This window comes from Quercus lobata, chromosome 12, assembly GCF_001633185.2.
Source record: "Quercus lobata isolate SW786 chromosome 12, ValleyOak3.0 Primary Assembly, whole genome shotgun sequence".
Lineage (NCBI taxonomy): Eukaryota > Viridiplantae > Streptophyta > Magnoliopsida > Fagales > Fagaceae > Quercus > Quercus lobata.
This window is the reverse complement of record NC_044915.1, coordinates 29134211-29159662: the sequence shown is the minus strand read 5'-3', so window position 1 is coordinate 29159662 and position 25452 is coordinate 29134211. Positions and strand designations below refer to the sequence as shown.

General features: G+C 34.4%; 3 protein-coding genes across 10 annotated transcripts; 2 read left to right on the top strand and 1 right to left on the bottom strand.

Annotated features, from left to right (window-relative positions):
• Positions 1–687: 687 nt before the first annotated feature.
• On the top strand, positions 688–9839 carry LOC115971549 (casein kinase 1-like protein 3). Of its 4 annotated transcripts, none has more exons than XM_031091538.1 (17): positions 688–923; positions 1022–1062; positions 1296–1365; positions 1477–1625; positions 2396–2491; positions 2616–2686; positions 4045–4106; positions 4200–4263; positions 4356–4440; positions 5050–5176; positions 6194–6276; positions 7270–7327; positions 7927–8063; positions 8228–8410; positions 8564–8775; positions 9002–9040; positions 9142–9839. In XM_031091538.1, exons 1-14 carry the CDS (start codon positions 848–850, stop codon positions 8405–8407), a joined length of 1299 nt encoding a protein of 432 aa, XP_030947398.1. In that variant the 5' UTR covers positions 688–847; the 3' UTR covers positions 8408–8410; positions 8564–8775; positions 9002–9040; positions 9142–9839. The 4 variants fall into 4 exon arrangements, with proteins under 4 accessions (XP_030947398.1, XP_030947397.1, XP_030947396.1 ...); XM_031091537.1 differs by having other exon boundaries at positions 8921–9040; XM_031091536.1 differs by having other exon boundaries at positions 8564–9040.
• Positions 9840–15016: 5177 nt separating this feature from the next.
• On the top strand, positions 15017–18911 carry LOC115971535 (VAN3-binding protein). The gene is made up of 9 exons (XM_031091515.1): positions 15017–15598; positions 15776–16053; positions 16338–16394; positions 16843–16908; positions 16985–17354; positions 17607–17771; positions 17893–17942; positions 18268–18325; positions 18412–18911. Coding segments are annotated over exons 1-9 (1242 nt in total). The 5' UTR covers positions 15017–15597; the 3' UTR covers positions 18609–18911.
• Positions 18912–19025: 114 nt separating this feature from the next.
• On the bottom strand, positions 19026–25452 carry LOC115971536 (probable lactoylglutathione lyase, chloroplastic). 5 transcript variants are annotated; one of them, XM_031091518.1, is made up of 9 exons: positions 25212–25452; positions 22797–22972; positions 22554–22704; positions 22354–22418; positions 21576–21788; positions 21404–21451; positions 20214–20321; positions 19957–20097; positions 19026–19323 (listed from the first exon to the last, which is right to left on the bottom strand). In XM_031091518.1, exons 1-9 carry the CDS (start codon positions 25345–25347, stop codon positions 19282–19284), a joined length of 1080 nt encoding a protein of 359 aa, XP_030947378.1. In that variant the 5' UTR covers positions 25348–25452; the 3' UTR covers positions 19026–19281. The 5 variants fall into 5 exon arrangements, with proteins under 5 accessions (XP_030947378.1, XP_030947376.1, XP_030947379.1 ...); XM_031091516.1 differs by having other exon boundaries at positions 22797–23023; positions 25212–25451; XM_031091519.1 differs by having other exon boundaries at positions 22905–23023; positions 25212–25451.

Below are 25452 nucleotides of genomic sequence, written 5' to 3'. Positions count from 1 at the left end.
TTGTTCAAATCAAAATTCAAATGACCAAATCAATTGCTCATATGAAAGTCCAAATATGATATTTAAAAAAAAAAAAAAAAATTGTTACATTAAGCGTGAGTTTGGATAGCGGCAGAGGAGCGTTTTCAACGTTTGCGTTTTTAGTTAGGTCCCACGGCATTATTCATGACCCAGCCAAAAATACAAAAACACGCATACCAATATATTTTTGGGTCCCATGACACTATTTACACATTTAAAAATTATTTTGCTACAGTATTTTCAGTAATAAATTTTCAATTTTCAATAAATAAGCGGTATTCAAATACACCCTAAATTAAAGAGTTAGAAATTTTTTTTTTTTTTTTTTTGAGAAACCAAAGAGCTAGAATTGAAGTTCTATAAAAAGAAGAATATTGTTTCATAGACAGTGATTTTTTTTAATAAATGTCATCCTAACTTAGACTGAGAATTTATTGGAAAAACAGATCAAATTTTCAAACCCGATCCAATCCACCTAAAAAAATTCTCATAATTGACTTAATTTATTTACTATTTATTGAAATTAAGGAACGAACACAATCTCAAAAAACAGCGCAAGCCGTGATAGGCACTTTCGGTTGTCAAAAAAACAGTATTTTTTTTTTTTTTTTTTGAGAAAGTTAAAAAAACAGTCTCTTTCAATAAATAAATGACTTTCTCTAATTTCAAATCAGCCCCTGTCCTCATTCGGAATTATAAATCGGCCCTCGTTCCCGCTCTCACCTTTTTCCCCAAATCAAAACCCTAGCTTTCTCTCTCTTCCCCAAAATTCGCTTCCAATTCAATCGAATTCCACAGAGCGATTCAGACAATATAGATACAATAAATGGAGAGGATCGTCGGAGATAAGTACAAATTAGGTCGCAAAATCGGTAGCGGATCGTTTGGTGAAATTTTTCTTGGTCTGTTAGAATTTTTTTTTTTTTTTTTAATTTTTTGGTTTTAGCTTTGATTTTTGATTTTTCATGATTCTGATTATTTTATATTTGATTTATTTCAGCTACACATATAGACACCTTTGAAATCGTGGCGGTTAAGATTGTAAGTATTATTTTGATTTTTTTAATTGATTTTTTCTTTTGTGTTACGATTATTGTTTTTCGATGAAATTAATGTTCTTTTCGGAATTTTCTGTACAAATTTTCCTTCTAAGAAATTTGATTGTATCAAATAGTATTCTGTTTAGAAAATAAAACAATGTTTGTGTTAGCTTTTTTGTTTAGCTAAGGTCAGTTTGGTTATAGCTCAGATAGTAATACATTTATGGTTTATAGGAAAACCAGAAGACGAAGCATCCGCAATTGCTTTATGAGGCCAAGTTGTATAGTGTTCTTCAAGGAGGAAGTAAGCTGAAATTTTTTTGTTGAGACTTGAAACTTGAAAACTATTATGAGCCTTTTAGCTTGGTTATGTTGTTATGGTTGTTAATGAGTCCATTTTTTTGGGAACCATCAGATGGTATTGCGAACATGAAATGGTGCGGGGTGAATGGAGATGATAACATTCTTGTCCTTGACCTTCTTGGACCAAGTCTTGAAGATCTCTTTGTCTACTGTGGGAGGAAGTTTTCCTTGAAAACAGTCTTAATGTTGGCTGAGCTAATGGTAATCACTTATCTTTACCTTGTCATAGCTTGCTGCAGCCTATGTTTTGCCATGTTTTTAACTGTTATAGAATTGTTGTTCTTTTGGGGTTCGTTGGTCTTATTTTTTATATTTCTTTTCAGGGTATCTTCATGTATTATATCTGGTCTTAAGAGTTGTGTTCATTATAAAACTTTTGTTGTATTTCTTATGTGGTGATTAAATCGTGACTTTTTTTTAAAGACAGAATTTGTTACTGGTTTTTAATTCATGTAAGTCATAAAACTCCAAGTTGTTTTTCTTAATTTATGTCAACATGGCAATATTTTTTTAGTACAGCATGGTATGTTGCATCATTAGTGTTGCAACTTACAAATAGTTATATTTCTAATGATTACATTTATTTAGGGTAAAATAGAATCAACACCCTAGAGGTTTGGGCTAATGCCAGTCAGGTCTAAGACATTTCAAAACTGACCAACTTGGTCCCTAATTACTGTGAGAGGGGAGAAAAATGAGTAACTGTTTAGGGACCAAGTTGGGTTAAGGGACCGAGTTGGTCCGTTTTGAAATGTCTTGGACTTGTTTGACGTTACACCAAACCTCAGGGTTGTTGACTATATTTTACCCTTTTTCTTATAAGTAAATATTTCATTGAATAACAGAAAAAGGGATGTCACCCATCTACACAGGATGTATACAGCAGGGGGCGCCAACATCATAATCATTACATTTTCTTAAATGAGCAAATATGTAATACTTTTGATTTTGTTTCATTCACTAAATTGCAGATTACGAGAATAGAGTATGTGCATGCTAAAGGATTTTTGCATAGAGACATTAAACCAGATAACTTCCTCATGGGTCTTGGCAGGAAAGCAAATGTGGTAATAATTATTGTTATTCATTCTACTTTAATGTCTAAACTCTTAATATTTTGTACCCCCCCCCCCCCTCACCCAATCTATATCTGTTATCCATTTTTTTTCTTAAATTTGTTATATTTATCAGGTTTATATTATTGATTTTGGACTTGCAAAAAGATTTCGGGACCCCACGACAAATCGGCATATTCCTTACAAGTAAATATTCTATGTCTAGATCCTTGCTTGAAATCTGGTGTGTTTTTTGTTTCTGATTTCTGTTCTGGATGGTCTTACCATGTTAAATGTATATTTTACCCATATTTTCGTTCAATATGGTTCAGTTAATGTAATTATACATTTTAAATGATTTTCTTCAAATTCTGAATGAAATTCTATGGTTGACAGATAACTTTTTCATGCGAGGAGATTTTCTTTTAGGGAAAGAATTTGAATTTTTTTACTGGATTTTAAAGCATAAGAAATTTTTATAGAAGGCTCATTTAAAGAATTGTAAATTATTGCCTTTGCATCTGCACATGATGGAGAAAGTACAATGAGTTTACCGAAATATGGAGATGGCTTTCCTGACAAGGCTGCAATGAATACTGAAACTTGACTATATTTTACGTTTGTATCTGTATTTCTCCATTTCTATAGCTTTTGTTTTATGTACACACTATCTTATATCTATGCGTTTAGGGAAAGACTGAAACTAAAGATCTCTCTCTTTGTTCGTGTGTAATCTTGATTTCTCTTACTTCTTTAAATTAAACTATATGCTTTTGATAATGCTCCCAACTTTGTAAACCATAGGACATCTTAAATTATCTTCCCCATCTGTAGTTATATCAATAGTTACGTTTTTGTTATGGTTATGATCAATGTTTGTCAAAGAGAATACCTTAATCTGCTTGTGTTGAAACTCTTTCAGTTGGTATGCAGATTGGTCCAAAATCTCTTTTTAAATTTTGCCTTTTCATTTTTCAAATAGAAGTAATAATTCTTGAACTTTTGCTTTAAGTTTCTTCTTACCAATTTAGTGATTCATTCGTATTAGGGGTCAGGTTCAAGATTTACTTGGTGGAACTTTTTGGTAAATGTTATATGACCTAAAATCTTTTTATTGGCTCGGTTTTCACCAAACCCATTGTTGGATTTTATTTTTCTCCATGCTAGTCATGTTTGTCAAATATTATGATGGTTGGAGAATAAGAACTCTTTCATCAAATAAATTGTTCAAAATTTTAGTTTCTTTTGTTTTTATATTGTACCAAATGCATGAATTTAGTTCTCAAAAAGAAAAAGAAGCATGAATCTATGAATATGATGGTTGATGACATTTGATTAATATGAATATGGCGTGCTTAATAAACACGGAATATTTGATCTAACTGTGGATTAACAAAATATTTATATTATTGGGTGTTGCAACTTTAATTAAAGTTACACCAGATGTAAGTTGAATTTGACCTTTATATTATTAGTTGCATCTATTTTACTTGTTAATATTCTAATACTCAGATCTCAGTTGGCTAAATATTGCTTTTCCCCATCCTCTTGATAAACTCACACAGAGAGAACAAAAACTTAACAGGGACTGCACGTTATGCAAGTTGCAATACTCATTTGGGAATTGGTAAGTAGAGAGATGTAGTATGTTCCATCTACTAGATAGATTGCTGTACTCTTTCCTTAATTTCTGATTTCAATTTTTTTTTCTTCTTTTCAGAACAGAGCCGTCGGGATGATTTGGAGTCACTGGGCTATGTTCTCCTGTACTTTTTAAGAGGAAGGTATGTCTTGCCTTGGTTTGTAGTTTTTCAACAATGTTGAAGGTTTAGATGTTTTGAGTCCATCAAATTGACTGATTTATTTCTGTATTTAGCCTTCCTTGGCAGGGTTTAAAGGCTGCCACAAAAAAGCAAAAGTATGACAAGATATGTGAGAAGAAGTTATCAACTCGTATTGAGGTTTGTGTCCATAATGTGATGGATGTATGCTTTGTCTTTATGATTTGCGTTGAGGAAATCATTTGCATATTCTAATATGCTTGTCTTTTTGACTCTCCCAATCCTGCCCCAACAAAGCATCCACCCACTCGCAAGAAACTAAACCTTTTCTCTGACAAGTTCGTTTTCAGGAGCCAAAGAATATTGTAAATAACCTGAAAGTTAATTTGAATAACAAGAGACCTTAATGAAAAAGAATGTTTTTCAAAAGATGGCTGGCATTTTACAGGGAATCATTATTGTGCTCTTTGTGAACAAGGCATAACTGTAAATTTCCATGAGATATACCACCAAGCAAACAAACCACCACCCCCCACCTCCACCCCTCCCCCCCCCCCCCCCCGCAGTGGGTGCACATGGGGACAAAAAATGTAAATTGGGGTTGACACTAGAGTACACTATACTAGATAAAATCTAGGAGAGGAGGATCAGTTTTAAAATATTTCTGGAGATTTATTTTTATTGGCTAAATGAAATTGAAATTGCAAAATCTAGTGTTTTTTTTTGGGGGGGGGGGGGGGGTATAATATCTATGTTATAATTCAACTGACTTACATTTGTTTATAAAAGGTCCTTTGCAAGTCGCATCCTGTGGAGTTTGCATCATACTTCCATTATTGCCACTCATTGACATTTGATCAGAGGCCTGATTATGGATTCTTGAAGCGCCTGTTTCGTGACTTGTTTAATCGGGAAGGTAGTGAATATTACAATTCATATCTTTAAATTTTGCTGCACGCCATTGGTTTTTAGAACTGTGAATCAGACATGTTGATATTTTGTACAAATGGTTAAACTTTCCTTTGAGCTGCTACAGAAGTGTAATCATTTGCATTGGATGTTGGGGTTTGTGTCACTAGTGGTGTTTATCAAAAAAGGATTAGTATGTGTCTGAAAACATGACAATGTGAGCCAAGCACATCATGCTGATTTAGACATGGTTTATATAGCCAATTGGACTTTAAGAGAATCAGATAACAAACTAACTAAAGGCTTCAAACAGCATAAGATTATTTTCAAATTTAATACATTCTGTCAGGCTATAGAATAGAGGCTTTGGCTGCTTTTGGTGCCTGATTTAGTTTTGATTTTTCTCTATTCTGGCAACTCTAGCCAGGGATGCTGGTGCTGCCCAAATTAACACTTATTCTATAGGTATGGTAGTTAGACATACAGGATTCTCTCATGTGACTCGTGTAGAGAGTGAGCAGTTTTCCCATCCATCGGGCTGGATAAGCCATGATGAGAACAGTTCAAGGCAATTACTTAGGTTACAAAAGAATATTATTGAGCCATGTCGATGACGCTATAAGGAACTAGCTGTGTCTTCTTTTCATATGGGATTTTGTTTCTCCTTGGAAACTAAACCAAATTGCTATACTTCTATACTATGGTGCATATATAGATGATAAATTTGCGTCATTGGTTTTTTATTTCTATTTTAACATGACAAAGTTTAAACTTCTAAGGTTTATTAGACTTTAGTAAGTGGACTATGTTGTACTTGATAGATTGATTTTTCAGATTTGTGGGTCCATTATTTAACGATGTTGTTCTATTCTAGATTCACCAGCTTTCTTTCTTTGGAAAACTTTGTTTAATCATATTATTTGGTAGTGTCATTTTAATATTGTTTATTCTCATTTCTCTGCTGTTATATTCTGATTGACAGTCTTGTTTGGCTTTTGATATACAATTTCCCCATATTTGGCAGGATATGAGTTTGATAATGTATTTGATTGGACCATTTTAAAATACCAGCAGACACAACGGACAAATATGCAAGCTCAATCATCTGTTAGTATTTCCATCACCTTTTGATTTATCATCTATTTCAAGTAAAATTGCTTGTGATAAAATTGAATGTGTGGAAAATTGTGTTTCTGTTAATTTTCCCCCCCTTAAACACTGATTTAATTATATCTCCATGAACTCTTAGAAAATTACTTCAAATAATTGATGGCCTTTCTAATTGTTGTTATTATTGAATCTTACTTGTTTCTGTTTGCTGGAGGACTAATTGTGGAATTTATCTACGTGTGCTTATGATGGGTTTAGGGTTAGGAGAATTTGTGGATATTGGGTTTAGAATTGTTGAATAAAGGTTATGGGTTGTGTTAGGAATTAAAAGGTGGTTGGATGACTTTTCTTAATGGTTATTTGATAGAGAAAGTATGTGGGGTTTTAGGGTTTTGTTAGTTAAAAGACAGACCTTGATGTAGGTTGTAAGGAAGAAGGGCAAGAGAGGATTTTATGGTGGCCATGGGCTATTTTTATCTATAACAATACAACAAGAAAGAGAAGAGAGAAGAGAAAGAAAGGAAACAACAATAAGGCCAACTTGCCTTAATACTAAAACACGCAATATTTTATTTTATTGATTAAATCCATTTCTCTTTGATTACATTGAACACACATTTTTATAGTCTTGTACTAGTATAGGACTCTTGGTTTGACTAGTAAACTAAAAACTTAATAAGGTAATAACTAATATCTTAAAAAAGACCAACTTAAACTCAGAAAATAAAACCTTAGATACTTATGATTTTGAAAATTTTAGACTCAATTGAACTACCAAAATACCCTCACTTCACAGGATTTTTGGAAATTACAGTTTTGTCCTTGAATTGAAAATTGACCATAGCTTATTAAATAAAAACCCAAATCAAAAACTGTTTTAACCCTAGGACATAAAATAAGTCTTGAATAGAAAAATTTGCATAGTAGCAAATTGATCTTCCATGGCTGCATCACTATTCTTCTCTCACAAGTTTATTACTAAATTTGCAGCCAGTTACTGGAGCGACAAGTAGTCTAGCAAAGCCTATGGATGTGGATAAGAATAAAGGTAAGCTTCTGTCCTTTCCCTTACGTGCTGGAAGTAATTGTCACCAAACTTAAACCTGTGACTGCAAACCGGGATTGCAGTCAACCCTGAATTCATTGTGGAGGGTACAATCAGGAAACTCCCCACTAAAATGTAATAGGTCCAGTTTGTTTTACATAGCATATTGGCACGTCTGTTGTGTGTGGACCATTCATCACTGTAATTTATTATCCAAGAAAAGTAAAGTAGAAATGAACAATGGCTTGGAAAACTGGGTTACAGTTTAATCCTGGATCTCTTTGGGTTTTTGATGTGTGCCTGGACAGCTGCAGCCCTTTCAGCTGCCCCTTTGGTTATTCTTTATCCATATGGGAAGATATGCAAGTCTTCATGACGGGGATTTCATATAATTCTCAGTTCAGATCTTGATCTAAGGACCATCATTGGGGTGATCATGGGCTAAGCCATAGTTAGATTTGGCCTTTGGCTAAGAGGAATGTTATTTATTTGGGATACTGTAACTTTATATTTATGTTTTATTTGATTAGAGAGCTCGTATTATGTTTAGAATGCTGCTTTACAATACATCATCATGTATGGTGTTCATTTTTTAATTTCAGGAGGCAAGGATGCTTTTTATTCAGCCAAGGCTACTGAGCCTAGAGAACCAAGTAAAAACACTCATCAACAGGTTCATGTGCAGTTTAGATCATCAGAAGCTCAGAATTTGAGTGCTTCAAATCTGAAGGAGAAACATGTAAGACTTTTTCTAATCACCTTTTGCACTTGATGTGGTATAATCTTTGTATCTCTCATAGGTTTGTTCCTTATTGGTTGTTGCAATTATCATTTCATTTTGTTATAATTTAGTCATATGTGGAAAATCAATGTGAATCACAATTTTTGATATCAATGTTGCAGACTGTGAGCAATGCAGCAATGGCATCTACTTCGTCTGCTATGCCAAGATCCTTCAAAAGCAATTTTTCAAAACCTGATGGGCAGGCAGAAACTGCATATGCAGGTCGTGGGCTCGGGAATGGAACTGGTACTTCAAGCAGCTGGATGGCATCATTGAAACGAATTTCCTCAACCAAGTAACTGGTATGGGGATTTTACTTCATACTGTTGTGATCCCTTATGTTTTAAAATGTTCTTACATTCTGTATGGAACATTTTTAGGGCCAAAATTTTTAGTAAAATGCATACTGTTGATAGGCTATTGATGTTTGTTTACCCTTTTCATTTTTCCTCTAGTTATGGATCCAAAGGATAGCATCAAAGCATGCACAACATTGGCAACTACAATGAAATTTGGAATGATTGAGATCTTCTGTTGCAAAATCGAATGAAGTTTTAATATAAGGGGACTACAAAGTACAGACGCATTGGATACTGCTAGGACTTGGTCAAATCAAAGCTTGGCACTCGCCCTCTCAAGTTAAAGCTTGGATTTTCTGCGTGCATAGGTGGCAAAAATGACTAAACCAGTTTCAAATCATATTGTTCAGTGGATGATATGTAGTGTTTATTCCATTATTCTGTTAATTAGTAGATCATAGAAATTCTTTGATGTTATTTGGTTGTTTTGACTATAAATTTCATTCAATTCAGGATGAGTTGCTTTCTGTTCTTATTGCTGTATCTTTTTTGGATCAAAGCTCTGGAAGTTCACCTGGATAATTTTGATCTCAGGTTCCCGAATTTGAGAACTACTGTTGCATGGTTGTTCAGGTATCAATTTATTTTGCTCTATGCAGTTACTTGTAATTGATTATATAGTGAGTGCTCTATTAACCCTTTTTGGCCCTCATTTCTATTTTTCTATGCTTCAGATTTAATATATGAGAAGATGTAAAGGATGAATGGGTGAAGTTCATGGAATCTTGATGTCAAATGGAGATGGTTTGTATGATCCAACTTTTTGTTGGTCTAGGGATTTTCGGAGCTGTGGTTCTTTAGTGTAGATAATTTCAAGGGCTCAACATACACCAACTCTCTCTCTCTCTATTAACACCCCCCCCCCCCCCCCCCTCTTTTTTCCTCTTAGTCAAGCTATAGTTTTTTTTTGGGTGGGGAAGCTACAAGAAGAGGGTAGATTTGAATCTAGGTTCTCCCCATGAGGGAGACAAGGCGTGGCATTGATTCACAAAGAACTTGGCACCGAGCACTAGATCCAAAATTCCCTAGAGATACCAGATCTACACTAGATAGTTGGTGCTACATTGCATTCCACATATGAAAGGGTTCCGTTGTTTTTAGGGCTTTGTAGTGGGTCACATATTTTCATTGCTTGTGACTGTGTCTTTACCATTATTTCGTCTGGTTTATTCTTTTTCCCTTATTTTATTTTTATATTTTTATATAAGAGGATGGAGGCAAAAGAAGGAGGTTGGGGGTTTAACTCTCCGTCCTTGTGTTTCTCAACCATACACCCTCTTCAAAATGATAGATAGATTTTTAAGGGATTAAAACGCACTGGATTTATATTTATATAGCGTCTCTATATGGTTGCTAGGGAGCAGTTTCTTCATTCTTGGCCTTTAATTACTAACTTTTTTTTGCAAGTCTTAACTGTAGTTTCTTGCAAGATAGCAGGTCTTTTGGCTTGGAATAATAACGTAGAATTTGTAACTAATTGCATTATTATTTCTCTTTAAACAATCGTCACCAGTTAAATTATCCATAAGCATTAATCATATCATGCTACGTATTTTACACGCATATTTATTAGCATGTAGTAGGCTTGTCCGTGTGCAAAAGGAAATTTAATTAAGACAAGTTTGAGTACAAGGTAGTAGCTAACACGCCAAGCATTAGCAAATGATGAGATTACAATACAACAATTTTCTGCCTTTATCAAAAGTTCTGCATAGTTACTTCCTTCTTGGTGTGTATGTTTGAGTTGTACCACATCCAACAGCTAGAGACCTAGAGTAGTGTTTTACAGTCAGAGATTAGAGGACTATATGGGGGAGACATTAATGGAGTTAGATTTTTCTTAATTAAAAAATTGTTCTGGGTTCTCCCACTTTGAGTCATCTGTGTTAAGCTTGAAGAAACTAGTTGGAGGTGGCTCCCAACCAATAAGTTTATAAATTGTTCTTTTGTCTATTTTCCTTGCATTGGGATCAAATTTTGGTCTTCTATTGCCTTTTGTTCCTAGTCATCCAAATATGCTGGAGAGCTATGGGGAACAAAAATTTCCACACAATCTGGGGGGACAAATACTGGTTTCCAATAAGGAACAAGTCATTTGTTTGATACAATCCCCCAACTCTTAGCAAAAAATAATTTTGGGGTAGTTTCTGCAAACCCAATTTCACCCTAACTCTGCAACAATGGAGCAATCTTTCTGGATGTGTTAAATTCTCTGGGGCATGTCTACAAGGGTATGGATCTTCGGGGATGTGTAAAATTGGTTTAGAGTGGGTTCAAAATATTCAACCTAAATGTGAAACCGACCTACAAAGTTTAGAATCTAAAGGGATCAACATTATTTCAGGCTATCCCAAATCAACCTTGCAAGAATTAGGCTTAACAAGGGTCTGTTGAAAGGTGAAGTGATTGATCATTGTTTATTGATCACGATCAGGATTTACAAAACTTAAAAGTATATGGTGACTTTATTACACGATTTTCACTTCGAGACATGATTAAAGACTTCGGCCAATGATAAAAGAGCTAGAATATATAGATGCCCTGTACTTTTTGGGTCAGCCTTAAAGTCACAAAAATTGACCACATCAAATCGAACCAACTGGCCCAAATTTAAGATTATTACGATTTACGAGAGGTTTAAGGTAGGACCAGAGGCTTTGCTTGAATTTGTCTTCGTGTTAAAACCAGAGTGTGATACTTCGTAAACTGCCAAAGAGCCCCTCAAATTGTGCTTTGTGCATTTGTAACATTTTTTGACCTTATCTTTTGATGGCATGCCGCACTCTATCAACATATTTTCTCAGTTTACATTTGGTCGGAACTTTTTTTTTTGGATTCAATACATTTGGCCAGATTAGAATGTGATAATCCATCTTTCTTGTGAAAATTTGAGTAAATTAGCCAAGATAATCAGGTTCAAATCCTCTATTCCTCTATTTCTTGTAACAATTGATTTATTAAAAAAAAAGAATTCCTATTGATGGGAGGGTTCAGAAAATATAGACTACCCTGTTCATGTAAAAAAAAAAAAAAAAACATAATCATGCCAATTTTGGTATCCGAGTGTTGGAGACATTAACCAGTGTGGAAGTCACGTGTCTCCGGTGGAAACTTGTTTTGCTCTGACCAAAAGCTGTATCATGTCTAATTGCTAACAAAGTCATATTGTGAATGAATTTTCTTCTTCATATTAAAAGAACAATAACATCTCTACACACACACACATACAAAAAAAAAAAAAAAAAGAAGAAGAAGAAGAAGAAGAAGAAGAAGAAGAAGAAAGAAAGAATGAACAATAACATTGGTGGGACGATTTTCATTTTATTAGGAAAAGTGAAGGTGGCAAAGAAGTGGGGACAAACATAACTTGTCATATTAGTCCTGATTTAAAACCAGGAATACAGAGGCAAAATGGGAGGAGAGGAGAGAGAATATAAAATTATGGAAAATGCTAAAGGTATAATTAGAGACTTCACGTGAGAGTGCATGAACTCTTGTCATGTAGTGCTCTAATATTGCTTTTAACTTTTTTTAACCTCTTCTCATTAAGTTGTTTTTACTATTACTTAAAAAATTATGTTAACTTCTTTTTACTATTATCTAAAAGATGGGCTGTTGTTGAAAATTAAACCAAGCATTATGAAAAGTCCAAACCAGTGTTGTTGATACCGTACCGTACCAGCAGGTACGGTCGGAATATACCGTACCGACCGGTGATCCGGTACGGTTAACCCCTACGTTTCGTACCGGTAAAAATACCGGCCGTACTGGCCAATATCGGGCAATACCGGCCGGTACAGAAATTTTTTTTTTTTTTTTTTTTTTTTAAGTTTTGTAATTTTTGAATTTTTGTTAGGAAAGAATGGTAACTTATTTGCATTAACTTATTAGTATTATTTCTTTTTTTAGTATGCAATGGTAACTTTTAAGCTTTCTATTTTATTTTATTTTTTTTTTCCCTTTTAATTGATACTAAAGTTTAAAACCATGAATTATTAGTTTTGAATTGAGGAAACGTTTTATGGTAAACTTTTATATTTATTATAATATATATATATATACAAACACATACACACATACATATATATATATATATATATTTATAAATATAAAAAATAGCGGTAAACCCGAAACGGTACACCGGTATCTGAAATATATCGTACCGGTAGCCAAACCGGTACGGCCTCCGGTACGGTATTGACATCCTTGGTCCAAACCCACTTATTTCCTTACATATTATGACCTAAGCATGATCCTTTCTCATGTGTAGATGAAAGTCCAGACCCTAACCCACTTACAAACTCTCTTTCTCCTACCCCATTGTAGATGAAACTTGAAAACCAAAACCCTAACTCACTTAGAAGCTCTCTTCCTCCGTACAAGCTTCCCTCAGACTACACACACTCTTCAATTTCTTTACAAACAATAGTTTGTAGTTCAGATTCATTGATCCTATTTGACCAAACCAACGTTCCTACTCATTTTTCAAGTCTTAATTCAGCCACTCTATGTAAAATAATGGAGATGTATGGTCAAGGAAGATATACAATCACTCTAAAAAATAAAAATAAAAAGGAAATGTATAGTCTAACCTCAACAGACCCACCACTTTATTTTCTCTTCCTCTTCCAAAACTTCTCTCTCTCTCTCTCTCTCTCTCTCTCTCTCTCTCTCTCTCTCTCTCATTTTGAGTGCTATATTAGGATTTTCCAAATTGAAAATAATATTCAATCTTACCAATGGGCTACACATTGGAAGGATTGTCTACTAAGATAACGAGTGTTTCTCTTGATGTATTACAGGAATAGTTCTTAGGTACTCCCAGAGCACGGTGAATAGTGTTCTCTTATATCACATTTATGATAGCCCCACTCATTAAATTCATAATGGGGTCCATCATAATTATGAGAGGAATGAACACCATTTTACTATACTCCAAGAGTACCTAAGAATTTTTTGTGTTAAAGAAAAATTCAAATGCTATGTGATATGACATAGTCACCAATAGTCATATTGCATTCAACTCTATTCATATTAAATTTTGAGTCGTCTATGATGCTATAGTACTAGGTATGAAAACCAATTTGTTAAGGACTTTTGATATGCTCCTACAACTGATTAAGAAATTCACAACAAGTTGGATCGAATTACTTGTGTGCCTTCGAATTGCAATTTTTTTTTTTTTTTTTTACACAAATGCATGAAAGTGGTAGGTCCATCATAAGTATAAAGATGATCATAAGTTTAGATATTGACAAACAATTGAGATACTACAGTAATAGATTCTAATAGCATTTGTCCCTTTAGTAGATTCTAATAGCATTTGTCATTTCTGAAAATTTAAACAATTTATAGGTTTCTAACCACAAATATTTGGCATAAAATCTATGATGCAAAAATAATTTTGGTATCCCATGGTAAAAACTAAAGAGGACTACAGAAACTTTTAGTTAGATGCATTCTAATTTTTTTATTTTTTTATAGTATTTATTGTTTAAGTTTGAGACCAATATAATTTAATTATACCTTTTATACATATAACTTGAGACCAACATACTTTTGGGCAAAGTAGTTTCCGACTTGTATGATGCGTCAATTTGTAATATTCTTCAAACATCACTCTAAACTTATAAACCCTTTCTTTATTTAGTCAAACTAAGTTAATCAATTGATATCTCCAAAAAAAAATTAATCAACTGATACGGTGAAATTTATGGTTTTTTAAAAGAATAATGTGTTACTCAAGTCTCAAGATAAGTTGACATGTGGATTCTAGTTAAATTTTTGTTTTTTGGTTCGAATGAAAACCAATTAGAGACTTGAGTTTGAATCTTGTCTACATCAAAACCAATAAGTGTCTCGATTTGATGATAAAGAACAATTCTCAAGAAGCGAAACACCATAAGTTCAAATGCTATCGTATTTAAAAAAAAAAAAAAAAAAAAAATTAAAAGTCCTCAAGAAAATCACAAAACCACAGCAGAGTGCAAGACAACCGGTAAACAAAATATCAAGAACTTAGTAGCTAGGAACTAGTTTTGTGCTTGAGATCTGAGATTATAAATTTCGTTTTCTTTATAATTTAGGACTTAAAGAATAAGAGAGAGCTCTCTAAAATATATCTCATAGACCCAAATGGCCTCTAATGGATCAAGAAAAAAATTGTTGGTGCCATTACTTTTTTTAGTGGAAGGATTCAGGCCATCTATTATGTGAGACTCCCCATGAGATCTGTCTAGATGAGTTATTTTATATGTGGGTTACCTAAAATTTTACATTATAATTTTTTTTTTAAATTGTAGATACGCCCACATGCATAAGAGGCTAACAGTCTACCTACCCCTACCCTCCCCAACAAAGAAAAAAGAGACAGAAATACTGTTCTTATTCTGATACTATGTAAATTTGTTAGAGAAGAATGTAATATATTGGTTGTTTGGAAGGTTATATATAACTCCGTACCAAAAGGCCCTTAAATTCCTACTTTAAAAAGAGATAGTGGTGACAAATCGGAGTCAAGTCATGATGAATCTTGCAGCTGAGAAAAAATGGGTCTTAGCTCTTAATGGAGTGGAAAACAAAAGCACCCATGTACGTTGGGGACAAGAATGATTGATCTTGAGTTGGGTCCTTTCATATAGTATAAAGAATGTACCAAGTACCTCCACTTCTATTGCTTTTATTTTCTTCAATAAAGAAACAAGCAAGCAATTGGACTCACCCTCTTATTAAATGTCTAACTGTTCTTCATCTTCATCATCTTGCTCTTGCTTTCTTACTATTTAGAAGTTGCACTCTTGCCACTATCTTTGAAGAGCCTCAACTGAGTGTGCACGTATTACAATTGAAAAGGCGCCGTTTGGCTTCTTGCATTGATTTCAGCTCTATAAAATAAGAAAAGCATTTTCAAGACGTATAAAGAATGTACCACGTATTCCTCCACTTCTAGTGCTTTGAATTTGTTCAATAATGTAACAAGCAACTTGGTCTCACACTACTCTCACCTCCCTTGTTAAATATCTAACTGTTCTCCCTCTTCATCATCATCATCTTGTTCTTGCTTTCTTAGTATCAGAAGTAGCAGCCTTGTCATTCTCTTGAAGACTTGAGTGGAAGTATTAGTGTTGAAAAGTAAGGCATTGTTTAGCTTCTTGCTTTTGAAACAAAGTTTGCAACTTTGCATTGATTTTAGCTCTATAAAGTAAAAGAATTTTAAAATTTTTAACAAACATAGACTAACTTTCCAAGATCATAAGCTTCATTATGACAAGATATAGGGCATTAAGCCCATTTTATTGTTGATGTCAGTGAGCTCGTGTGTCGCCAAATGCTTGTCGCATCGGCTGGAGAACATAGATGAAAATGCTCCACCAAAGTGGCTGCCAATATCTTCTGCCCAACCTGAAACTCCAACTGAGTCCATGGAGTTTCTTGCCAGATCATGGAGTCTTTCAGCGATGGAACTATCCAAAGCTCTTACCAGCACAGATATTGCTTCTAATATTCTTGAGAAGACACCATTAAGCTCCATTGGCATTGAAGCACATGATGCAACTCATGCAAGTTCTATGACTTCAAAAGAATATGTAAGATCCTTGCTAAACCCCTTTTTAAGCAGTGAAATGGTTTCTTAATTTCCTTCTAATATGTTTAAGAAGACCATTCTAATGTGTATGAAAACGAAATCTTTTGAGTGTTTCCATAAAACTGAGGCCTAAAGAAAAACAATATGCAATAATCACTGAAGATATTTGAACACTTGATCTGATCATATTGTTATTTACTGCATTGAGTAATGAAATATCATATATAATCTTGCTTGTCATGTTTTGTATACGTTGTCTTTGATCTAAATGTTAAACTACTTCAGCAGTTACCAAGTGGGGACAGCCCTCCAATTTCACCAAGAGACAGTGATGAAATGAAGGTATATCTCTCTCTCTCTCTCAAGGGGCAGCAGCATAACTGTGGATACAATCCACTTGTTTTTCCATGTTTTTCCTGTGATTGGGCAATTAACCAAGAATTATTAAAACTAATGATAACTGTCATATTTGTAACTGGGAGATCCAACCTCACTGTAGCTATTCCAGTGGACTTTTGGCCCTCCATCAAAGGAGGTTCAAGTCTAAATCGAACAATATGAGTCTGATCATAATTTTCCTGAAACAATAATCTGCACAATTGTCTGTTATGAGTATTATGAAGTTATTTTGTTAAGTTCTATTAGGTTCTCCTTTAACATATACATCAAGAACAGGTCGCTAACAGCGCAGGATTTGCAATTTTTCACCCAAACACATACACAGCAAGGGGATAGCAATTAGATTGGATGAATAATCCATGATTACCTCACAGTCAATAAATCTTTGCAGGAAATATTTTTACTTCATCAAGCACTCAATCCAGAGTTCATTTCCAGTCAACTGCTCACAAATGGGGTATCTCATACTCATATTCATTAGAATCATCTGTTTCCTAATTATCATCATTTTCATGTTTGTTATTACTCTGCAGCTATACAGGAGCTTACTGAGAGGGAAAACAATGGGGAGGTGGTTAAAAGATCAGAAGGAAAGGAAGAAGCAGGAAATCCGAACCCAAAATGCACAGTTGCATGCAGCAGTATCTGTGGCAGGGGTTGCTGCTGCTGTTGCGGCACTTGCAGCTTCAAATGCATCTCCTGATATGTCAGCTGCCCATCCGAAAATGCCTTCCAAAATATCTACAACAATAGCATCTGCAGCAGCTCTAGTAGCATCCCATTGCATTGAGATTGCAGAGGAAATGGGAGCTGATCATAACCATATCTCAACAACAGTCAACTCTGCAATTAATGCAAGGACTAACGGAGATATCATGACCCTAACAGCTGGAGCAGCTACAGGTATCAAAATCCTTCTCAAGTGTTTTAAAATTCCATTATTCTAAGACAAAAAGCTTGACCCTAACAACTTCAATATGTTAGTCTAGACTGCTCACTTAACTTGCATCACAGTCAAGCTCCACATGGACAACGACTTACATAACTGTATAGAAACATGTTATAACATTGGTTATTAGAATACTTTTTGGAGACAACATCAATTAATAAAATGTTACAGTGGAATGTTATCTAATTAACCATTAATTAATGCAGCCTTAAGAGCAGCTGCCACCCTAAGGGCCAGGCTGCAAAAGGGGTATGGAGCTGCAACGTTTGCTCAGGCTGACGAAATGGGTGAAGAAGGCAAAGAACCTAACATCTTGACAGCTTTGAACTTTGTCTCTAAAGGAGGAGAGCTTCTCAAACGTACAAGGAAAGGTATATGTATATAAGGATACTAACGAGAACCATCCATGATAGAACTGTGATTATATCAATCAACCTCATATAAGCTACAATATTAATGTTACACTCTCTGTTATATAACTGTCAATTGCAGGGGCTCTCCACTGGAAGCGAGTTTCTTTCAACATAAATTCAAATTGGCAGGTAAAAAGCCAAAGAGGCTTGATACACCTCTATATATAAGTATAAAATAGATCAAACTAATGGCTCCAAGCAATGCCCTAGTTTATTTTTGGTTAGTAGCAACTTCCCAGTTGAAAACGATTTTTTTTTTCCCTCTATATATATATATATATATATGTGTGTGTGTGTGTGTATATATATATATATATTAACCCATGTGCTCTTAATTATTGAACATATGGATGTTCGTCATAGTTCTTTTTTTTTTTTTCCTCTCTCTGGTGTGTTTTTCTTATCTTTGTAAATCATCATTTTAAATACATATTCAAATTGAAAATGAGAACAGGTTGTAGCTAAAATGAAAAGCAAGCACATGGCAGGAACATTTACTAAAACAAAGAAATGTAAGCAAAGTCTCATACCCAAAAATAATCTAATTTGTTGTTGCTTCTGCCCCCTGTCAACTGTGTTGAGAAAGCTGTGATTGCAGGTATAGTCTCTGGGGTCTACAATGACACACCAGCATGGCCCGGAAGGGAGAGGGAAGATGCTAGTGAACACATGGCTTATTTTGGGATAAAAACAGTTGACAGAGTAATTGAATTTGAATGCAGAAGTAAAGGAGAAAAACACATGTGGACTAAGGGGATCCAGCATATGTTGAATTGCCGTGCCAACATAAACTAATGCTGATAACAGTTTACAATTTGAAATACTGTAAAATTGGATTTTCATTTTTTTTAGCCATCATAACAATTAACTTGTTGTGTACATCAAATGTCTATGTTCATAATGAGAGATGGCCAAGATAAACAATTTTATTTGTTGTTACCGGGAGATCCAACTGCACTATAGCAATAGTGGACTCTAGACCATCCATCAAAGGAGGTTCAAGTCTAACTTGAACAATCTGAGTGATTGTAACTTTCCTGAAGCAATAATCTGTGCAAGTTCTCTCCCTGGTGTGAGTATAATGAAATTTTATTGTTATTGTTGCTGTTGTTTCATTCTTGTTGTTAGTATCATATGACAATTCTACAATGTCTCACCCTCATGATTAGTGAGAAGGAATAATGTGATTCATAAAATTAGGAATAATGCCGATTTATAAAATTATTTTAGGTTAAAAACCATATAAACGAGTTATGACCAATAAATAAATAAAATTCTGGATGGGCAAGAAAAGCATTTATATCTACTGTTATAGTCATATACAGAGTGATTTTATCAGCAAATTGGGATACGGCCTGTTATCACATGGGATGCTTCTGGAGATATAAGTTTGGAAGAATGTGAGATTCTGTAGACAAAATTGTTATGATGAATTCAGTCAGGTGTAGCAGCTATCATGAAGATTTGGTCACTCTAGTTCCCTGAGAAAATCTTTATTGTCAACAAAGACCTGCAAGAGGAGGAGGCAAATAGAAAAAAGGAGAGAACAAATCAAATAATGAAGACCAATATTTTAACCCAATAAATCAACATAATCTTGGAACCATTTATTGCTTATACAAATGTGTAAATTTATTTCATACGTAAAACCTCCAGATAATTACTTATTTATTATTATGGCATAACAAAATCTTGCACCACCAATTGATACAGGCAATGTCAGTGAAAAAGTTATCTATTATTTAATTGGAAATGCAAAGTGAAGTTCACTTTAATTTACTCTATTTTCCAAAATCTTGACTTGTGACATAACTTGAAATTTATGAAGCTTAACAGGATTGAATAATTTTTTTTGTCATAGGCATAATTGGAGGACAGTCATAATATATAAAAGAGTTACACTCCCCCCCCCCCCCCCCCCCCCCCCAAAAAAAAACAAAAAAAAAGATTGGCAAACTGTAACAGTTATCCACTTGTAACAAAGCAAATATGAGCAAGATGACTTCATAAGTCCAGCCACACTAAATTCAAGAATGTTGTGGTCAAAGCCTAAGGAAAGCAAGAAATCATGACAGTTTCTCATTATGAATGTGTAAAATCAGAATTTTGATCAAATCATAGCTAAAAGAATCAGAGCTTTTACCAATTTCCAACCATCAGGGTCCAAACAAGCGGTGATCTTGGTGTTGATACCTGGCAAGGGCCCAGGTTCACGAATAATCTTCCCTCCAAATAGTTTGATTGCTTCTGCACTCTTATAAACATTGTCTGTGCTTAATGCTATCTGCCACAAAATAAAAATCAGTCACCGTATATGATAACAAGAGTGAACCCCATATGGGGCACTATATAACAATTTCCAAAAAGTAAAATATGCTTTAGTAAGAGGAAGAGAATCACCTGTGTATAACCATTTCCTTTGTCATACTCTGTCACCCCATAGTTATATGTCAGTTCAAGCACTGCATTCTTATCTTCAGGACCATAGCCCATGATGGCATTTGTATACTGGAAAAGTAGAAAAAAATTAAACAAATCATGTAGAGTAGCAAACAAATCATCTTAAGTAGCTATGCTTTTTAACATGAATAGCGAAAAATGCAAGTGTTGCACTGAAATGCACAGAGTACTTCATCAAGAAAATGGCTCTCACATTAAGAATGGTGAACCAAAGAGCAAGGTTTTTAGTAAGCTCCTTAGCTTATTTTCCGCAATACCGAGAAAAATGGTTCCATTGAATGGGAAACTATCTTAGCACTCTCCTTTTAAAATAGCAATTAGTTCTAAACATTTTGTAATAAAGCAAAATTCACATCGTGAGATAACAATGATTGCATGGGTAATATCCCCAAACCACCTATATTTGAACAAGGTAAGACATGTCCAACACAGCTTCTGCCTGAAAGATATCTTATTGCCTTTTCCAGGAAGAAAAAACAAGGGGCAAATGGGGGGGGGGGGGGGGGGGGGTTGTGGGAAGCTTAACAGGAATAAGATTCAAAGACAAAGCAGTATTTAACACTACAGAACTAAGCCGGGGCATCCTGTTCAGATATTATGTATCAAATAGATCTACATAAATGGCCTACCAAACACATCAACCATGTTTTTTCCAAATCAATTGAGAGAATGAGAAGAGTTGATGAAGCTAATAAGTGTAAGCCCCAAGATTATCCCAAAAAATGTGTACTCCACAACTCCTAAGGTGGCTTAGACACCTATAAGCCATCATCTTTACTCCTTAGCAATGATGGATTAAGCCTTAGTGTCTGAAATTCAAAGGAGATAAGTAGAAGAAGGTCTGAAGCACAAGTCCCTAGCTCAACCCAAACTAACAAATATACTTTTATTCATGCATTATAGCCCAACAGCCACCTTCTTAATAGGTTGGTAGTAAAGATAGTTGACGCTCCAGAATTTGGCAGTTAATGTTGAAATTAGCCACAGCAACCTTTGGTCAAAACTTGTACAATGCTGTCTAACCAAATTATGATGGTATGCAGATGCATTTGGATTATCATTAAAAAATTTTATTTCACAGGCATACAAAAATATTCTTGGAATTTGTTAGCAGTGATGTGTGAAGTTACCTTGTACTCAGGGTTATCCCTTTTGCGGAGAAGTTCCATGCCAAAAGCCTTTAAATTCAATAAGAAAAGCATAAACTTTAGGTCAGTTATAATCATAACAGCCAAAAAAGAAATAAACTCATTTAAAATTTCAATAAAGAAACATGTTTAAAAACTGTGTACCATTACTCACCTTTTTATAGAAGTTTATGGAGCGATCAAGATCGCCAACTCGAAGCATCACTTGACATAGGGGCTCAGGAGTTGGCCCCCTTTCCAAAAGCTCAAAATTATAACCATTAGGATCTTCAATCATAGCAATCACTGTACTACCATTTGTAACAGGTCCAGGTTCCCTGACAACTTTTCCCCCCTTTGCCTTTACAAGATCAACTGTTTTGGCAGCCTACTCAGGTAGTTGTATGCAAACCATAGTAAATCAAATGTAAATTAGTTGACAAGAGATTTAAATGTAAATCAAATGTAAGTGACTAAAGATATTCTGCAATTCATGGAAGTGAATTACACATGCCATGTGGCAGATCCTCATAAGATATTGAGTGTTACGACTTTCTGAGAGCTCTTTTTAGCAGAACTCTTTGCTAACTAATGCCTATAGTGGACCAGTAAAACAGATTCAAGGTTTGACTATCATTGCAAAAATATGCTCTAACTTTAGATGCACTAAATTCTCAAGTTCACAGTTTACTGCCCCAGGATAAAAATATTTTGCTTATAAGGGGCTAAAAAAACAGAAGTTATGAGCATTTTCAGAAAGCACAGATGCTGTTGCTAGAATTAACATGATTTTCAATATATAGATGACAGAAGTGACAAAAAGAATTTTTATAACATTGCTTGATAAAGCATTGTCTGCAGAATGCTGTTTTTGAGTAAATAAAACAAAAATGCAACATTGTAGTTGTTTGCATGAGACTAAACCATCTCCATTTCAAGAAAAAGGAACTTACATCCCCAATTGCAATACCAAAATGGCCAAATCCAGTTCCAATATCATACTTGTTCACTCCATAATCTGCCAACATGGTAAAATTTTAAAATTTGAAATTTATAGAGAAGCCATCATACGGTATGGAAGTGTACTACAAGTTTTTTTAGAAGGATGAAGTAGACTTGCATTGGAATAAAGTGACATAGGACAATGACTTACTGTAGGTAAGTTCAACAGTAACATTGGATTCTTCAGGTCCATATCCAAGAAAGGCATTTGTATATCTATCCTCTGGTATGTCACGTTTTCTTAACAACTTCATTCCCAAGCATTCGGTATAAAATCTACATCTCATTAGACAATTAGCTATCTGTACAAAGTAAGAATTACTGAAACTGTATTTGTTGTATAAAAATAAAATAACAAAAGTAATTTTTCTTCATTTTTTTTTCAAATATATACTTGTTGTATTAAATAGGTGTACTTTATAGTCTTGTCCAAGTCCCCGACATTATAGACAAAATGGAGCACCCTTCTGTTGTCATTTTTTACCCAATCCATTGCATCTACCTCAGTGAAAGAGGTGCTTTCTCGTGTAATATTTCCAGCTGTGGCAACCTTAGTTGTGTTTTCCTCTGCTGCAAACAACTTAGATGCTTCTGCATTAAATAACTGTGACTGGGGGAGAGCTGGAGAACCATTTAAAGTTCATTAATACACAGCAAAAAGAATTCAATTGATGCGTCCTCTATTCAAAATCAATAATGCTTGAAACAAAGTTATTCATCGTCATACCAAATCATTAGTACTTGAACCAAGAGTAATAATAGCAAAGCTACAGCCTATGCCCATATTATTATGTTTAACTAATTCCTTTTCATGAGTTTGTTAAGCTATCATATTTCCTATCAGTGTATCAGTCATTACTGATCTATGCAGCTCCACTCAAACCACTGCTTAGACATCTCTCTCTCAGAGAACAAAAACCAAAACAATGTATTAACAATACAATGAGTTTAACTTTTTACATTAAAAAAAGTTATTTATTTTTTCTGTAGAAAAAGGTACAAAACCCAAAAAAAATTTATAAACGCATTTTTCAGTCATTACAGAAGCAAACAAACCTGCTAGAGCCTAAATGGGGGTTGATGGTTTTAAATAGCAGGATTATAAAACACAGTTGAATAGTCCATTTTAGTTTTTATCAATTTATCATCCATAGCACAAATTTTTGAGGTTAGAATAGTCTTGTATAATTAGTGAAGAAAGGGTGTTGTCCAGCACACTTACACCTTATTTATTTGATGTCCAAAAAGAAAGGTTAAGTGGTGTCTCTATATGTTATATGAATTACTCAATTAGAGTCTCCCCAAAGTGTAATCTCTGTAACAACAACATTGGCGATTTCAACTGCATTCAATGGGCATGTGCATCTTTCTTCTGTATCCTCAACCGCCTTGGCCGAGTATTACAAATCGTGCTAATAGGTAGTCTCCTCTATTAGCTTTCTTTCGTCTCTATCATCTTCAGGCTCACGTTACTTGGACCACACCTTCAATCAGTAGCCTTTATGGCTTTCTTTCTAGTCATGCATCTCTATCAAACCATGCTTCTAATAAAGAGACTCCACAGCCACAGGTATGGAGTGCACTGCACTCAACATTCAAGCCTCAATCATCGCATGCATTTGGCCTTTGTTCTAGCTTGTTATCAGCACTTCATTTGGTCCAGTCTGGTACAATCCACATCCAATTCGATAATGATTTCCTGTAAGGTCTTACTCTTTCTCTAAACTCAAGTTGTCTTCAAACTTCTATCTTTAGTTTGAGGGGAGATGTTAAAGATATCAAGGCCTAAGTCTATTGTATCTAAATTCTATTTGGCCTCCGTTTGGATACCAATGAAAAATGAAAATTATTTCACTATTCAGCTTATTTTTGCTATTATTCATGAGCCCCACTGTACTTTTTGGTACTATTCATAAGCCCCACTGTACTGTTTCAGCTAACTTTTACCTTTATCTATAGTATTTTTAGTCATAAATTTTCAGTTTCAACAAAATAAGCGGTATCCAAATAAACTCTTAGATTGTAGAAAAATACCAATTCTAATGTTACTTGGGAGTATAAGAAAAATAATCATTATCCTATTTGTAGTTCAAGTATTGTTGGTCTTGAATTTAGCCTACTATAGATACCTATGAAGGGCATGTAGGTCTCAAAGGCTAAACGACATTAATTCTCTATAATCTCTTTCTTGTCTCATATTTTCTATATTGGTGAGTTTGATATAAACTTTTAGCCTTTATATACAGCTTTCCAAACCTCACTTTTTCTTACATTTTCAAAAATTTTCAACGTATAAGTATACTTGAGTACACTTTCAACAAAAATCTAGATAAGTTGTTCCAAACAGATCCATATATATAATCATTTGAGAAGCCTTTGTATAGAATCTCAAATTTTTATAGGGAACCACATAGAAAAGATTGTCACAAACAAAAAAATCAGCCAAAGCCAAGCCACACAAACACACACACACATATATATTCAAAACAGGAATTTTAACCTCATATTAATCTTCAAGCAAAACCACACTTCGCCTTGTTATAACTACATTGCCAATTTAAGTTGTATTTAATTCATTTTCATAAATCAACACAACCCAGAAGCTTAAAATTTCAAATAGACAAAAGTAAATGCAAATGCTTTTCTTTCTTTTCCTCAGATTACTAGTGAACCAAACAGAAAAACATACCATAAAACTCCAGAAATAACAAAAACCAACAAATGGGTTCTCTTTTTTCTTTTCTTCTAATTATTTAATAAAACAGAATGTAATAAAATAGAAATCAAAGGTTTCGTATTGGGTGCTTACCAATGCCGAGCTGAAAGAGAGCGAGTCTTCGAGAAGTGTTGTGAACGGGAGAGAATTTCAAAGAGGGTAGTGATGGTGAGTGTAGAAGAGAAGGTCTTGGCGTTGAGAGATTTAGAGCAACTGATACGGAAGCCATTGCTCTTGCTGCTGTCAAAGCTCTTTGCGCTCTTTGTTCGTTTCAAATTCTGTCTGGTGGAAGAACGAAGTTACATCATTATCTTATCACTCCACACAAAAAAGG